Source organism: Ipomoea nil, unplaced genomic scaffold (assembly GCF_001879475.1).
Source record: "Ipomoea nil cultivar Tokyo-kokei standard unplaced genomic scaffold, Asagao_1.1 scaffold2759, whole genome shotgun sequence".
NCBI lineage: Eukaryota > Viridiplantae > Streptophyta > Magnoliopsida > Solanales > Convolvulaceae > Ipomoea > Ipomoea nil.
In genome coordinates this window covers 2,606,957-2,624,579 of record NW_017619187.1, presented here as the reverse complement: position 1 = coordinate 2,624,579, position 17,623 = coordinate 2,606,957, and the positions used below count along the sequence as shown (strand labels likewise).

General features: G+C 33.9%; 1 protein-coding gene across 1 annotated transcript; it reads left to right on the top strand.

Annotated features, from left to right (window-relative positions):
• Nucleotides 1-936: 936 nt before the first annotated feature.
• LOC109156819 lies at nt 937-15,914 on the top strand. Its single transcript, XM_019304677.1, has 19 exons — nt 937-1,037; nt 1,553-2,624; nt 2,870-3,097; nt 3,193-4,469; nt 4,628-4,872; nt 5,249-6,035; nt 6,225-6,262; nt 6,824-6,915; nt 7,066-7,176; nt 7,263-7,388; nt 7,461-7,589; nt 7,718-7,813; nt 8,894-9,061; nt 9,154-9,329; nt 10,314-10,471; nt 13,009-13,129; nt 13,215-13,231; nt 13,371-15,551; nt 15,650-15,914. The coding sequence occupies exons 2-18, from the start codon at nt 1,731-1,733 to the stop codon at nt 15,503-15,505; spliced, it is 6,798 nt and encodes a 2,265-aa protein (XP_019160222.1). The 5' UTR covers nt 937-1,037; nt 1,553-1,730; the 3' UTR covers nt 15,506-15,551; nt 15,650-15,914.
• Nucleotides 15,915-17,623: the final 1,709 nt, after the last annotated feature.

Sequence of the window (17,623 nt, the reverse complement as noted above, 5' to 3'; positions counted from 1 at the left end):
TGAAGCTATGGGTGGTGAACTGGTGATTGGGATCTTTGTTGGAGCCGTTACAGTTGTCATTCTATTCCTCCTCTCTTTCTGCATCACAGCGTGGCGTCGCCGCTCCTCCCACCCTGTTGCCGCCGCCGCCGAGCTCACCCCAGTCGTTTCCAAGGAAATCCAGGAGATTGTCCACCATGACGCTGCCCCGGATCACCGCCCCGTCGCTCAGGCATGGTTCTCTGATAATCTTAATCTGCCCGTGTGTAAATATATTTATGGTACTGTTTATTTACTGATGTGGTTTCTTGAGCTGAGTACTGCTATTCTGCTAATAGTGAATATTGTGATTCTTTTATGCTGTAAAATCTCATTTTTATTAGAGTTGTGATTTTGAACTTGATGTTATTTATTTTTCAAGGAAAATTTTTCACTCTCGTTAGCAAAAAGCTCATTCTTATGTGCCAGTTGCGTTCTTCTTCTCCCAAGAGGAGACGGTAGTGGACACTGTCAGAGATAAGAGAGAGATTTCATTTTTGTCAACAAATCTAATTTTATTCCCATTTTTGTCTTTGACTCTCACAATCAATCCAGGGATGGCCTTATGATGTTTTCTTGAGCTTTAGAGGCCCAGATACTCGCAAGACTTTTGTAGATTGCCTTTATACTTGGTTAGATCTGAAAGGAATTCGGACCTACAAAGATGATAATCGACTGGAGAAAGGAGACTGTATCCCTCCGAGTCTACTGAAAGCTATTCGAGAGTCAAGATTTTTGATCGCAATCTTCTCCAAAGGCTATGCATCGTCAAAATGGTGTTTGGAAGAACTTGCAACCATGATGGAATGCCATGAAAAGTTCAAGGAGCAAACTGTAGTACCAATTTTTTACGACGTGGATCCTTCGGATGTCCGGAATCAAACAGGAAGTTTCAAAGATTCGTTCAAGGAACTTGAACAAATTTTCAAGGATGATAAGGAGAAGATAAGAAGATGGAAGGATGCGCTGAAAAAGGCGGGCTATCTCAAAGGGCATCATTTGCAGAATGACTATCACGGGTTTGCTTTCCACTTCCTCTTCTCATTCATCTTTGCTGCTTTAATATTTTGCTCTGTTTTTTGTGTGCTTAGTTTCTATACAAGTAGTGGTTACTGTATTTATGAAAGAAAAAGTTCTATGTAACTGTATTTAATTTTGAAAAGGAAAAGATAATAGTGGTGAGAATAATTTTTTTTGGGTGAAGAGAGAAACCTACTACTCGTGCATGTGTGCTGCCCATAGCTAACAGGCTCAAATTGAGAAGGCCAAATGTTCGCTCTTGCTGGAGTCAAACTTGAACCTTGGGCTCTACCAATTTAGCGGGGTTGCCTCGGGTGTGAATAATTTTGTTAGTGTCGATTGACGTCCATGGATATTCACTAAGAAAAGAACTGCAACTTTTTTTGATGAAGAATGTAAATTTTATATTGATGTGTTGTGGCTTTGTGAATGGGATCTGTTCCATATTTTGAATATAATGCTATTAAGTCTGAGTAACTAAATTGTTAAAATTATTCATGTTCAATGTTGTCAGGTATGTAGGAAAATGTGTCCAAGAAGTTACTGCCGACATACTTGTTTGATTGAATCAATCCAATGAACCCTTGCTAGACCATGAAAAGAACTTAGTGGGGGTGGAATCTAGAGTTGACACTATAGGTCACTTGTTGAGATTGGAAACTAATGATGTTCGATTCATTGGCATTTATGGTATGGGAGGTATTGGTAAGACAACAATTGCCATGGCTGTTTTTAGCAAGTTTTCGAGCCAGTTTGTTGGAGCTTGCTTTCTTGAGAATATCAGTTTACAGAAAGGTAATATCATTGAATTGCAAAAGACCCTTTTACAAAAAATCCTAAAGGAAAGATCACCTGTAGATATAAGCAATGTGGATGATGGAATAAAGATGATCAAGAATAGGCTGTCAGGTAAAAAGGTTTTGATTGTTTTGGATGATGTAGACAATCCGCTGGAGCAATCAGAGAAATTAGCTGGAGGGCATGATTGGTTTGGTGAGGGTAGTAGAGTGATAATAACTACAAGAAATAGGGGAGTATTTCGTTCCCATAGAGTTGATGAGAAGTATATATATGAAGTAGATTCATTGGTAGACCAGGAAGCTATTCAACTTTTCAGTTGGTATGCGTTCGGGAAAAAAATTCCTGATACTGGTTATGAACAACTCTCACTATCAATTGTGAGTTATGCTATGGGTCTTCCGTTAGCTCTTAAAGTTTTGGGGTCTTCTCTTTGTGGACTAAAGGATGCTGATTGGAAAATCACTTTAAAGCAACTCAAGGGCACCCTCCCAAATGATATTTATGCAAAGCTTAAGATAAGTTATGATAGACTAGATTCCAAAAACAAAGAAATGTTTTTGCATATTGCATGTTTTTTCAGAAACCGGAGGGAAGAAGATGTAAAAGATGCGCTTGAATGTGATGTACGTTTGCTCATTGAAAGATGTCTTGTATCAGTCAAAAATGGAAAATTTGAGATGCATGATCTAATCCAAGAAATGGGTTGGCATATTGCAAGACAGGAGAAGCGTAGGAGAAGGGTATGGCAGCTTGAGGATGTTAAGGATGTGCTAAGGGGAAATTTGGTAAGGCATGCATATATTTCCACAGTATGATGTAGCAAACTTACTTAGTTAAAATGAAGCTTATGCATATGTGTGCTTTCTTATTTCCTAGATGATGCATGTAGTAAGATTATGCTATGTTGTGGTTTAATTATGGTCCTGCTAAATAATAATTAGCTAACATAACCTGAAGGTTTCTTTTTGATATTCATATTATGTATTGCATTAAAAAGATTAAAGTGTGTACTTTTTTTTTCTTCTTTCAGAAGTCTAAACACATTGAAGGAATTTTATTCCCCTCCACAGATGAATGGAACAATGATGAGAATATTAGATGTGCCATTGAAGCTTTCAAACATATGAAAAAATTGAAGATACTCATAGTTGATGGTGATGTCAAAATTTTCCATGACATGGATAATTATCTTTGTAGCAGTGAATTGAGGTGGCTTGATTTCAAGAATTATGGTTTCACTTCATTACAGATAACTAAGGTATATATATGATACTAACTCGACTCATCGCTATTTTGTGTTATTTCTTTTTCTTCGATCATCAAATTTGTTTTATTCTTGATCTTCATTTGCAGAACTTTGACAAACTGGCCTATTTAGGTCTTAGGCAATCCTACTCTTTGTTAGAAAGCCCGAATTTTGCTAGGATGCCAAATTTGAAGAGATTAAACCTTTCATATTGTCCTAAATTAAAAGGCATTCACTCATCAGTTGGAAATCTTAGGAGGCTTGTTTCATTGGATTTAAGTGGATGCTTTGATCTTGAGAAGCTTCCCAGCTTCAATCAAGTTTCATCTCTCAAGTTCCTTGGTCTTCGGTATTGCCAAAATTTAAAAAAATTTCCCGAAATCAAAACAAGCATGCTAGATTTAGTGGAGTTGGATTTAGAAGAAGTTTGGATTAAAGAACTCCCCTCATCGATTCAACAACTACATGGCCTCACTAAGCTATGTTTGATTAGATGTCAAAATCTGGTATGCATTTCTAATGGCTTATGTAAGCTGGAAAATCTTAAAGTTCTCAAGATTACATGCTGCAGGAAAATAGTGTCATTGCCACTCAATGGCTTGACTTCATTGAAATATTTGAATCTTCAAGGAAGTGGTTTTGTCAGTTTACCTAGAAGCTTCAGTAAACTCTGTAATCTTCAATACCTTGACATCACAAGTTGTCGAAACCTTGAAAAGCTACCAAAACTCCCTGCAAGTATGAAAGAACTTTATGTAGATTGTCATTTTGGCTTTGGAAGCAACATATTTGAGCTAGCAATCAAGTGTTCGGAATTATATTCCATCTCATTCTGTTGTGAGGATCAATTTGAAGTTGGAACTTCTTTAGCTATGAAGTTCATTCCTTTTCCACTTTATAGAAAGAATCCTTTCAGCTTTAGCTATCCTATACCTAAGGCCGATATCTTGAGATCATTCAAATATCGACGTTATGGGGCACATAATGGAATCTCCATTAATCTTAGTAACTCTTGGTATAGTAAAAACTTTTGGGGATTTGCTATATGTTTTCGCCCTTTAACTGGAGATATGTGGAGGCCACACCCTTACCAAGACATTGATGGTCATATGGAGCATTGTGTGATCATAGCTAAACTATCACACAAAGATAATAAAATTAAAGTTCTCCAAAGAGAATGTGTGATTGTTGGATCAAAAGAATTAGGGTTCTACATTGATGGACACATGTGCTTTGTCAACATACCATTTACTAGTTTGTGGGATGGATCTAAAACCACAATGGATGGTGTAACCCCGAATGATTATTCAAGATTTGAGGTGGCATCTGTGAATCTGGAAGCTTCAGCATATTATTGGGGTTGTAGCTTGTTATACCATGAAAGGTAAATAGAATGAGTTTTCATTTTTCTTCCCCTCATTTAGCCTCCAAGTTATTTCTTCTACTTTTAATACACCATGCTACTCTACATATAGTTTAGTAGTGTTTATGGAATGGATAAATAAAAAACAATGTTTATGGTTAGTGTTTCCATTTTTCTAGGAAGAAAAATAAGATAAAGAAATGCATCACAATCTCGAGGGTCTCTTGTGAAGCCCTGGAAAATGAGGTAAATCATGAGATATGCATCAATGGTCTACAAGTCCCCAAAAATGTTTGTACATTGTTGCCTGCAATGGGATCAATTACTTGCATTGGGTCAAATACATGTATTACCCTGGTACAAATTGAGGACTATACCAATTTCATGTGGACAAATCTAGCAAGTTGGGATGGCAATCTTCCAGGTAATCATACTTTACTCCCTTATATTACAACACTAGCACGTGTTTAAAAAATGATTGTCAAATATACATGTCCAATATTAAAATAAATTAAATAAACAATAAGATTAGTTACCTTATTTAACTATATTTGTATAAAAAAAGTAGTACACTTTAACTATACCTAAACATTTGTGTGAGGCTATTCCAAAATTTAACATAATATCCACTCAATATATATTATGAACACCAATCCAATAATAACAAAACAACAAATATGTCTCTATATATATGTGCGCGCATGTTCATTATATTAATTATATAAATATCACTTTTTGGACCGAATAAATTACGGAGTATTATTTTTCTTATACTCATGACTTCAATTCATTGATCTCAGGAAGACTCACAACTAAAATTGGGCATTTAACTGAATGCATCAGCAGACTCCATCACTATCATTACCTTGACTGCACCAACGATTTCAGAAGATGTGAAAGGAAACATCAACTCCCAGCTAATATAAGGGAGCTATATGCATGCCATACTATGGCCTCTGAGAGCAACATAGCTGAGCTAGCAACCAAGTATTTAGAATTACATTCTGTCTCATTCTCTCATGGAGTTGTAACTCTTTCTGCCTCAGTGTTAGCTGAGGAGTTTAGTCATATTACTGACCTTCTAAATAGAAACACTCCTTTCGCTGTCACCTACACAACTACTGATGAGCAGGCCGATATTAATATGAGATGGTTCAAATATTCATCTCATGCTTCAAATAAGATTTCCATTGATCTCAATCCCACTTGGTATAATCAGAGCTTCATGGGATTTGTTGTATGTTTCCTATTTTCAGGAAGAGAGATATGGGAATCAGATCTAGACATTCATCCTTTCAGGCATTGTGAGATCATAGCCAAATTGGCACATGGAAATAAAGTTGTTCAAAAAAAAATTATGATTGGCAGACTATATAATGAAGAATTTGATTTCACCTTTGGTGATCGGCGCCTCATATGCTTTGCCTACATACCATTTAGTAGTCTGTGGAATGAATCTAATAGTATCATGGATAATGTTGCCCCTAATCATTATTCCATATTTGAGGTGACATTTCTAGATTTGGAAGTTTCAACAGATTGGAGTTGTGATTTGTTATATACAACTGAAGCAAAAAGGCTAAAATGGTAAACAGATTGGAATAAAAATTATCATTTGGGCCTCTTTTATGTTCAATAATTTTTTTTTTTCTTCAGTTTTCTATTTTATTTAGGCTAAGGGATTATATATTTTAAGAAAGGCACAAGTTCTGTTGTTTTTACCAATTACTAAATAAAAAATAACGTTGTTCATGGATGGTAGTTCTGCTTTTTCAGGGAGCAAGAACAAACCGATTCTGGTTGTAGTGATTCAGGTGCTCATATTTCACCCCTTTATATTCTCATATTATTATTTATATTACTATATTATAGATATTTGAAATAATTACACTTCTTGTCTTTTAAGGGTTCGTTTGGAAAGCAGGAAAATGACTTCTGGAAAATGTTTTCTGAAAAATGAGTCATTTTCCAGAAAACATTTTCCTTTTCAGTGTTCGGTTGCATTTTGGAAAACTTGGTGTGTTTGGTTTATTTTCTGGAAAATGAGTAGAATTGTATAATTAAACATTTTGGCGGAAGTCATTTTCCGCCAAAATGGCTTCATTTTCCTCAGTCAACATAAAATGTTTTCCGTTGACTAGATTTTCCTGTTGCATCCAAACACCGGAAAACATTTTCCAGAAGTCATTTTCCTGCTTTCCAAACGGACCCTAAGTTATAGAGAAAATGTAAGTTTAGTTCCTAATTTTTTTAAGGGCCAATTTTGGCCCTTATATTTTTGAAAGACGAAAATAGTCACTATATTTTATTACTGGTTTTGTTGCAACTCATGTGTCGTCCTTATTGTGCTAACTGAACTTGTTAAAACTTGCAAGGCCTAGACAGAACCAAACTTTGGCAGTTGACTAAAACTGTACATCTAGCTCAAAGCAAAATGGTTTCCAAGCCGGAGTGCTCTAATACAAAGGTTTTTGAACTAATTTTCTCTGTATCATTTTTCTTGTGGTTCATCTCTTATTGACCAACAATTGGGTGCCTTAACTAATAAATAAGGCGCATTAAATATGAAATTCATGGTGAATTTCATGACTAATTGATGCAAACTGATTTTGTTAAGGTTGTCCAACTTTTTTATACAAATTCTGGCGTTGGCATCTTGGCACTTAGTTCAAATGGTATTCTAAAATTATGGAAATGTTCCCACGACGAACAAAATCCAAGCGGAGAGGTAGTAAGTCGATTAGAATGTTTTGCTTTATTGTTTATGTTCATGTCTTACGGCATGACCACTGCCAATTCTGATATGTTCCACAGCCTTGGAAACCAAACGGTGGTCCTTCTATGAAAGCAATTCCTTGCATGGCCCTTTCCAAGGATGATTCTTATGTTGTGTCAGCTGGTGGTGAAAAGGTTTCATTGTTTGATATCATGGAGTTTAAGGTATGTATGGCTATCACATTTAGCTTTATGGATGACCATTTCTGCGCTTGCTATGATCTTTATGCAATGTAGGTAAAAAAAAGATTCATGTGGCTGCCATCTGCATCAACATTCTTAGCTTTCCATCCTCATGATAACAACACTATTGCAATTGGTACGAAGGATTCAACCATATATATATATGATGTTAGGCTTGATAAGGTACTGCACTTATCATATTTTTATTGCAGCAAGTGTTTGCTAATTTTACATATCATACTTTATTGCATTATGTGTATGCTAATTTAATACGTATAGTACTAATTTAATCAATTCTAATTAAAATGCAGGTTAGGTTCATGCTTCATGGCCATGTGAAACGTATCACTGGTCTAGCATTCTCTACCAACTATAACATCCTGGTTTCATCGGGTGCCGATGCCCGGGTAAGCATAGGAATTATAAATAACCATGGCATGATACCTTTAGTTAACAGTAGAACATCCGATGACTAATCATGTTGGCACACAGGAAAAAAAAATCTTTAAATTTAAATTCAAATTTTAGATCTAATAAAAACCTCAAGGTTTCTGTTATGAAAGTAAAGAGAAGATTTCTGAATATGTTGTCTTTATAGAAAAGAGAATATAAATCCCTATAAATACATGCTAGAAGACTTCAAATAGGAAACAGGTTTCCATATGCCTACCTACCTAAATCGAGCAAATACCAATTTTGGTCCCATGAGTATTAGCAAAATGACAGTTTTGGTCCACATGTTTAATTCCTACCAATTTTAATCCACGACTATTGTTTTAGTACCAATTTTCATCCACAACTATTGTTTTAGTGCCAAAATTCATCACGCCGGTCACCCCTTCGTTTAAGACATGCCGAAATATGAAATTATTCAGGGTAGTTTTGTGTTTTTCAAATTAGGATCCCTATTTGAGCATGAATAAAGGGATTTAAGCCCTAAGATCTATCTCAATTCATAGTTTTCCTCAAATTAAGGTAGGATGAGGAGGAGAATTGCGAATTGGACACGATCTTAGGGCTTAAATTCATTTATTTATGTTAAAATTGAAATCTTAAGTTGAAAAGGACGTAAATTCCCTTAAAATTTTTAGATTTCGGGATGTCTTAAATAGATGGGTGACCGACGTGATGAATTTTGGTACTAAAATAATAGTCGTGGATTAAAATTGGTACTAAAACAATAGTCGTGGATGAAAATTGGTATGAATTAAACATGTGGACCAAAACCGTCATTTTGCTAATACTCATGGGACCAAAATTGGTATTTGCTCTACCTAAATCCCTAAGACTGTCTGATCTATAGAAATTCCATATATTAAATATATATTCCATAACAGTTTCAAACTGACCAAAACTTTGTGTTTTCTTTGTTCTCCACTCTGTGCATACCAAAATTTATTTTATCAAAAAATTAATTGGAAACCCAAATTAATATTTGTACTCGTGATAGGTAGTTTGCTCATTTCAAACACCAACTTTTGTTTCAGCTTTGTGTGTGGAGCACTGATACATGGCAAGAGAGAAAATCAGTTTGCATCTACTTGTTTGGCAGTGGCATACAGGTGATGTTCCATGCTGACCAACTCCACTTACTTGTTACACATGAAACTCAATTAGCAATATATGATGCATCCGAGATGAAATGCATACGAAAGGTAAACACATTATTTTTTTTTCAAATCTTGAAATATGCTCATGATCAGAGCACTGTATAGTAGGATTTAAATTTGGAGTATATTTGTCACAGTGGATCCCATGTGGTTCCCTTTCTGCACCAATCTCTTCTGCTACATACTCCTGCAATAGCCAATTAGTTTATGCATCCTTTAAAGATGGGAATATTGGAGTTCTTGATGCCGATAGCCTAAGATTGAGATGTCGTATTGCTCCATCTGCTTATCTATCTCAGGCCGTATTGAATGAGTAAGAGCACCTTCTTACATCTAGAAATTTTGATGACTTGGTAAAGTATTTGGAAATTTTTTTTGAATGCAAGTATTTGGAAATTTAGTTATTCACATATGAAAATATCTCATAGCATTACTTTTATTGCAAGACCCATTCTTTTCGTGAACATGTATATTGTCAAGTGCCTTCCTCCCTCTTTGTAGTGTCAAAAAACGTCCTATTTAGTTGGCAGAAAAGAATTTATAAAGAATGAAATTTATTTTTTATGGAAAAAAATTAGAGACATTAGGGTGTGTTTGGTTCATGGGTTTAACTATCAAGAATGGGAATCAAAGTCATTGTTATTGTTTGGTTGGCAGATTTCTTGAGATTTGATTACCCCCTCAATTAGAAAACCCATTCCCTAAATAAGGGTTTCATTCCATTATTCCCCCTTCCTAATTGGTAATTTGATTTTTAAGTTTGGATTAGTGCTTTTAGATTTTTGTTATTATTTTTTTTGTTCATTTGGTGCTTTGGATGTCTTTATATTAAAATAAATTGTCTTGATTTTTTGTTCTTGTATTTTTAAAACCTTTATTCTCATTACAGGATCATACATAACCAAACAGAAATATTGGTAGTCATCCCAATTCCACCCTACTACCATGCAAAATATTTTCACCAAAACCCATTACCATTACCAAGTATTTAATTCCCATTCCGATTCCAATTCCCATGTGCGAACCAAACACACCCTTTATATTCCATTATTTAGTTAATGGGGTTGAAATTATTGAAAATAATTAATTTAAAAACTTAAATGTCCACGAAGGGTAAATGTTGTATGTATTGGAAAAGTTGTTTACTCCGTAGTAAATAATTATGCATCCCTTTGGTATGGCAAAAAGAATGATGCTGACGACCTGGTCTAGATTTTTTTTATTTTTTTTAATAATTACAATATTCATTTCCTTAATGAATGTTAATTTTTGTGTTGTCTGTGTTATATTATTGCAGTAGTGGGGCTGTGTTTCAAGTTGTGATTGCAGCTCATCCACAAGAACCCATCCAATTTGCAATTGGATTGACAGATGGATCTGTTATAGTCATAGAACTACTGAAATCCAAAGTGAAGTGGAAAGTATCTTTGGCGGTTGATAATCACATTTTAAATGGTAGGTATTTTATAATCTTTGATATTTTGGACCATTTATAATTATGAATTCCTATTAGTTATTTTCTGACCTGTCATCTAAACTCCTATGAGACTTTTCTCACAGATCCTCATCTGCGAGTCGGGTTCGGATTTCTCAGAATTATTACATTTTTCCTTATAATTATTACATTTTTTCTTAATAAGTAATTTTTCAATCCCTAAATATTACATTTTTTTTTTAATGTAAAACTATAACAATTTTTTCAAAAGTATCACATTTTTTCTCATAAGTATTACACCTTTTATAAGTAACAATCAATTTATCATTGATTAATATTACGTACATTTTCTATCATAAGTATTACATTTTCATATAGACTTGACCCGTCTCATCAATAAAGATTTATAAGACGGTCTCACAGGAGTATCACCATTTTATTAGATACGTAGATTCATTATTAATTCAAGGTGGTGTTAATCAATTAACCCATAATCCATGAGAATAAATAGTTTCATTTTTTAATCCGGGAGTGATGAATATTATGAACACCCATCTAATACGAGAAAGATAAAAATGTGCTCTAGCCAAGTTGGTCGGATAGAGGTTTCAAGCTTGATATCCCATTAGAGTTGTCAATTAACCTTTTTTGACATTTAAATGCTTGTAACGGGACTTTAACCCTTAATTATATACGTAGTAACATAAAACCACTCGTTACCACTTTACCAAGTATACATTTTATAATAATAATAATAATAATTATTATTATTACAAAAATTAATTAAAGAACAATAATGAATGGGAGGTGTAAAAAATTAATTTTATTTAAAAAATAGTTTCTTAAAAATATTAATTAATTTTTTTTCTGAAAAGTTAATAATGAAGAGTACAATTTTAGTATTTGACTTTTTTTGAGAACTACGGACTCTGTTAGAATGTAGTATTTGTTCATAACTACTACTGAAAGTAACATGGTACCAGTAGACCACAAGGTCTTTGGCTTAATATTTGACTTTATTCTGGTATGCAATCTGTTAACAATTACTCCGTAATAATTTTGAATTTTGTGTTATAATGAAATAAATTACATTATAAATAGAGAAGTAATATTTTTGTAATGTTAAATCTTTTTTTTTTTTTTTTTTTTTGAATAAATTAACATGTATTTTGCCAAAGACCTTGTGGTCGAGATGAGAAGCATATCTGTGCCTCTCTCAAATGAGAGATCTTAGGTTCAAACCCTAGTGTAGGGGCATTGACTGTGCCTCTTTGTTTTTTTTGATCTGAAGGGAGGGCGGATACTGTGCCTCTTTGTGCTTCAGTAGGATTGTAACAGAGTTAGTAATACTAAAAAAAACATGTATTTTAATTTAGAAAAATTAAAATGTCAATTGTGAAAAAAAATGCTAAAATAAATAAAAATAAAATAAAATTTTACTTGAAATTGTCAATTTTTTCAACTTATATTAAAAATTTGTTTACATATCAATTTATCTTGATTTTTAAGAATTTTTTTTAATGCAAATAAAAATTTTACAACTCATTTTTAACGGTTTTTAATTAATTTCTGCAATAAAAATTATATGATTTGTAATTGGTAAGGTGGTAAGGGGAGGCCATAATTATTGAGTAAATGGTTGAATGGATTTTGGCTGTATGGTTGAAAGATTTTTTAAATGGAAAATGCTTTGTTTCCCACTTAAAATTTCTCATCCTAAATTTCATGGAGTGGAAAATTTTAGAGGGGTGATTAGCATTACTGAATGCTTTTTCTCCTAAATTTTCTTTCTAATGTGACTTTTATTTATTAGGTGCCCATAAATTGTTTGACTTTGCTACTAATTAGATAGAAAAAGAAATTTAGTTAATAATTAAATACTAAAAATCTAATTAAACAAAGGTACTAAAATTCCAATTAAACATAGGAATTTATAAACACTTAGACAAATATAATTGTCCTCTAAATGGTGAGTTTGTTATGTAATCCGATATTGTTATACTTCTTTTTGTTTTAACTTTAGGAAAGTGAACGTAGTTTGTGCTTTGAAGTGTATCCTACTTTATCATCTTAAGTCTATGTTCATGCTATAGTAAAAAAAAAAAAAAAAAAAAAGATCAACATATTCTTAAGATGTAAAACTTCTCCACGTCTTAATTTTATTAGGGGAAAGAAAAGAAATTAATAAAAATTGTAGTCTATTTTTTTTTCTTAATGAATTGGAGTATGATATGTCAACAATTCAAAAAAAAAAAAAAAAAAAAAAAGAAGAGGAGTGGAAAAAGTGAAATAAATGTAGTATTATTCATAAAAAATAATGTGAAATTGATAAATATTGGTCTATAAACTTAAAAAGAAATTGAAATAAGCTAAATGATTAATTATAAATAGTAAGTTAGTGTGTAGATTATGCATGTAGCTCCAATTCATCAATTTTAAATTTTTAATAAAACTACCCACAACTCTTTTTTTTTTTTTTTTTTTTTTTCTTGGATGATTAATTATATATACTCCGTAGTATTTTTAGTAGTGTTACTTATACAAAGTAATGTTGAAGAGAAAAATAATGCATGTGGAGTAGAGGATAGACATGGGTTCGGCGAAGTTATATTTGGTGATGACGATGAAGTGTCAAGTTATGAAGAATTGCAAATGAAGAATTGCGAAGTTAGAGAAAGGTACTGCTAAATACTAACTTCTACGTTCTTCATTTGACTACATAAACTTAATGAGGTTTACGTGTAGTGTTTCAACATTTTTCAGGTTGCAAGAATATTCAGGTACTCATACTTCTCCCCTTCATTCTATTACATATATTTTATACTTTAATTTGTAACATTTTATATTAATATATATCCATTTTGAAATAGACAAAATATTTTTTATAAATAATTAACGAACAACACCCGGTGGTGGAAGTTGATTATGTGGTAGGTTTTGATGGTGAGGCTAAAGCTATAAAGGATCGTCTCACTAAAGGATCAGAAGATACGACTTTCATTTCAATTGTGGGAATGGCTGGGTTGGGCAAAACCACATTGACTAAAATGATATTCTATGATACTGATATTCATTATGAGTTTTTTACTAAGCTTTGGGTTCACGTATCTAGAAGCATGAATAGGAAACAGATATTCATGGACATTATAAGTAGGTTTACCAAGCAAACTGATGATTTCAAGAATGTATCGGAGGAACTATTAGCTAAAAGGATCAAGAAATATTTGAAAAGCGGGAAGTATTTCATTGTGATGGATGATGTTTGGCACAAGAAAGACTGGGACCTTTTGAAAATTGCTTTTCCTGATAACTATAATGGGAGTAGAGTATTGGTAACAACACGTGATACTGGGGTGGCTACACATGCAGATTCTTATGCCAAGCCACATAACTTAAAATTTTTGAAGAATGAGGAAAGTTTGGAGTTATTACAAAAGAAAGTTTTCCGCAATGAAGCTTTTCCTGAGTATCTTGAATCCCCGGGGAGAAAAATTGCAGCGAAATGCAATGGGTTACCGCTAGCAATAGTGATTATTGCTAGTTTCCTCCGTAATAACGACCAAGTCTCATCGTGGAATGAACTGGCCGAAAATCGTATTCCAATACTCAGTCCAGGCTACAATGGTATACTAAGATTGAGTTACAATCAGTTGCCTAACCACATAAAAGATTGTTTCTTGTATCTTGCAGTATTCCCAATGGGGCATGAGATTTCTGTTTGGAAACTGATTCGGTTGTGGATTGCAGAAGGATTTATTCCTCCAGTATCTGATTCCACCATGGAGCGCACAGCTGACTCATACTTGAAGGAAATTGTGAGCAGGAATCTGTTGATGGTGGTGAAAAGAAGAGCCGATGGTGATATCAAAACATGCCGCCTTCATGACACATTGCACGAGTTTTGTAAGGATGAAGCTGTAAAGAATTATCTCTTCCATGAGATAAATGGGGCAAGAATAGAAAGACATGATAAATATCGTCGTTTGTGCATCCGTTCCTCCATTAAAGACTTTATAGGTTCGAAGGACAAGCCATCAGGTGAGCACATCTGCTCTCTTCTAACATCTGACCATTTAGATGTTCCAAAAGAGCACTTGGCAACTATCCCAAAGGCCTACCCCTTTCTCAAAGTCTTTGATGGGGAAAACCTCTACTTCGAAAATTTGCCAAAAGAGTTCTATCAGCTATATCTTCTGCGCTACTTGGCCATCTCAACCGACCTCAATATCCTTCCAAAGCCATTCACAGACCAATGGAACATGCAGACTCTTGTGTTCAATACCTCCCAAAGTAGTGTTGATGTTAAGGCTGAGATATGGAATTTGACAAAACTAAGGCATATCATAGCCAATGCTCCGCTGCAATTTCCTACTCCCAAAAATTGCAAAGACAAGTGTGAAAACTTGCAAACTCTTTCCCCCATATCACCTGAGAGCTGCACTAAAGCCATCTTAGAGAAGATGCCCAACCTTTTGAAATTGGGGGTTCGTGGGAATTTAGTAGAGCTTCTCGAGAGCGAGGGAGGAGGAGTTTACTTATTTGACAATGTTCGAAAGCTGCATAACCTGCAAAATCTGAAACTTGTGCACGAACCTGCCAATGACCAAAGTAGCACAATAAGGAACTTTCCTCAGGATGACAAATTTCCGTCAAAACTAAGGCAGCTCACTCTATCCAACACCTCCATAGATTGGAAACACATTTGTGTATTGGGATCCCTTAACGAGCTGGAGGTCCTCAAGTTAAAGAATCAGCTGGGGGAGTATTGGGACGTAAATAACACTGTTTTTAAGAGTCTCCGAATCTTGCACATTGGGAGAACGAACTTGGTGCGCTGGACTTGTGAGAAGAGTAGTTTTCCTGTACTCAACAAGCTTTACCTCTCACATTGCACATCCCTTGAGGCAGTCCCACTCGCCTTCAAGGATGTTAAAAGCCTTAAATTTATGGAGTTGTTTTGTACCAACAAAAACGTTGCTGCTTCTGCAATAACAATCCGAGAACAAAAGCAAAAGGATGGGTTTGATCTCTCCATTTATCCTCCTGATCACTAAATTAACAACTCTATTGATGCATTTGCATATTTCTTCCAATAAAAAGGTGTGTTGTCATTTATTTATTTAGTTTTTGTTGTTTTATGGTTCTAAGTTATTGTTGTTGTTGTTATTGTTAATATTGTTTTAAATAAATTGGTGCAGGGCTAACAAATAACATTTTCAGATGTATGTTTGCTCTGATCCAAGGCTTCTTGTCATGGTTGTTGTGGCGCTTTCTTTGTTGGTATTTTCCTTAGGGGCATGTATCTATATATATTATCATATGATTTCATATGTAGAGCTTGGATCCAGTTGGGTGGTGTGCTTAATTCTGAGTTTTTGTGTGAAATGTTTTTCATCATTAAACATTTGTATAACTATTTGAACTATTCTAGTCAGTTTTTAATTTGCTCTTCTCTGATTTTCATTTGGTTTTGTATGGTGGTAGAAGTTAATTAACTAGACTTATTAAGACTTTTTGGTAGGACTAAATGAATTGATGTTGGTTTATCTAACACTATGCTTATATAATTCTTATATGCTTGCATTGATGGAAATAAGATACACAATATGCAGTTTTAGAGTACTCTCACTTCTCAGAAAACATATGAGTTATGTGTGCGACAAAATGTCTAACTTTCTCCCAATAGTCTAACTTTAAACTCTTATCAGCAACTGTGAAGTATAACATATTCCTTCATGGACTTAAATTTATTTCATATGTATGCCTGAATTATTTTATAGTTGCAGGTTCCATATAAGTTAAAAACACATTAGTATGGAAAGTAAAGTTACTCTATAATATGAAATACAGTGTTAAGTACTTAATTTGTTCATATTGATAGAAGTTAGCCTAAAAATTTAGTAAAATAAAGAAACAAAAGACAGTAGGGCATCAGTTTCAAGCAATTTATACATTTATATTTGCTATAATTAGTGATTCATAGTGTATATCAAGTTAGATATTGTTTGAATTAAAGTTAGAAAAAAAAAATCAGAGAGAAAATATTTGAAGGAATCAGATAAATAGTCCAAGAAGTTCAACTCTTCACTAACACATTAATTACAGACTAAATTGTGTACAGTATATAAAGTAAAGTTGTTACAGAGAAGCTATTGTCAACGTAAAAAAAACATAGTGTTATTACTAAATTATTCATACATTTGTAGGGATGGCAATGTGCCCCATCCCAGTTGGGGATCCCCGCCCCCGTAGGGGATGGGGACGGGGACGGGAAAAAATTTCGGGGACGGGGATGGGGAAGGGGATACCACTCCCCAATCCGCCCCGTCCCCGAAAATAAAAAAAATTAAAAAAATAAATAAATAATATATATAGAATATTATTTTAGGATTAGGAAATAGAATATTTGAATGTGTATACGTTGGAATAATACGTGTATTGCACTACTGTGTGTATAACAACAATAAGTCAATATAATTCATAATGTTTGAATGTTAAACTATTTTTTAGTATATATTTGCTCTTTCGAATTGGAATTTGAACTTCATTAGTTCGTATGTTATTAAAAATAGTTGAATTTTAATTGCCATTTCAATTTTTTTCTTTTTATTTCTACTAGTTTCACACTTTGACTATAAGTTGATCGGGGATGGGGATGGGGTCAGGGTAGCGGGGACGGGGACGGGGACGGGGAGTATACTCCCCGCCCCCGCCCCGCCCCGTTGCCATCCCTATACATTTGAAAATTACAATGATATTAATAAAAAGATGTCAATTTGGAAGAGAGAGAATAACTCAATTCCTTTGTTAATTTGGGGTTTTTTTTTCAGAATAGTGGGACCCACAACACTTTAAAGCTAGTCTCGTGCTTCACGCGTGAAGCCTACAATTGCGCCCAGCTGGCGCGTGCACTCGTGTTGCTGGCCGTTCTTTCACTTTTTTTTTTTTTTTTTGAAAATCAATATTTGTTATTTTTTTTTTCTTTTTTCTCTTTCTTATCATCTTCTCTTTCCTAATCATACTTACAAAAACTCCTCAAAAACCACAATAAAACCCCCACTATTGAAGATGCCCTTAAAAGAAATTTTAATTAATATAGAGTGACATGACTTATGCCATATCACTTTTCAAGAAGCAAAATTTTAAAGATTAGAATAGTCTTAGACTTCATG

What these genes read in the sequence shown, in the direction of transcription:
- LOC109156819 (XM_019304677.1), top strand. Translation starts at nt 1,731, where the DNA reads ATGGGAGGTATTGGTAAGACAACAATTGCCATGGCTGTTTTTAGCAAG. An exon ending in AACAAAATCCAAGCGGAGAG is followed by an intron (nt 7,177 to 7,262) that starts GTAGTAAGTCGA and finishes TATGTTCCACAG; the next exon opens with CCTTGGAAACCAAACGGTGG. An exon ending in AGATGAAATGCATACGAAAG is followed by an intron (nt 9,062 to 9,153) that starts GTAAACACATTA and finishes TATTTGTCACAG; the next exon opens with TGGATCCCATGTGGTTCCCT.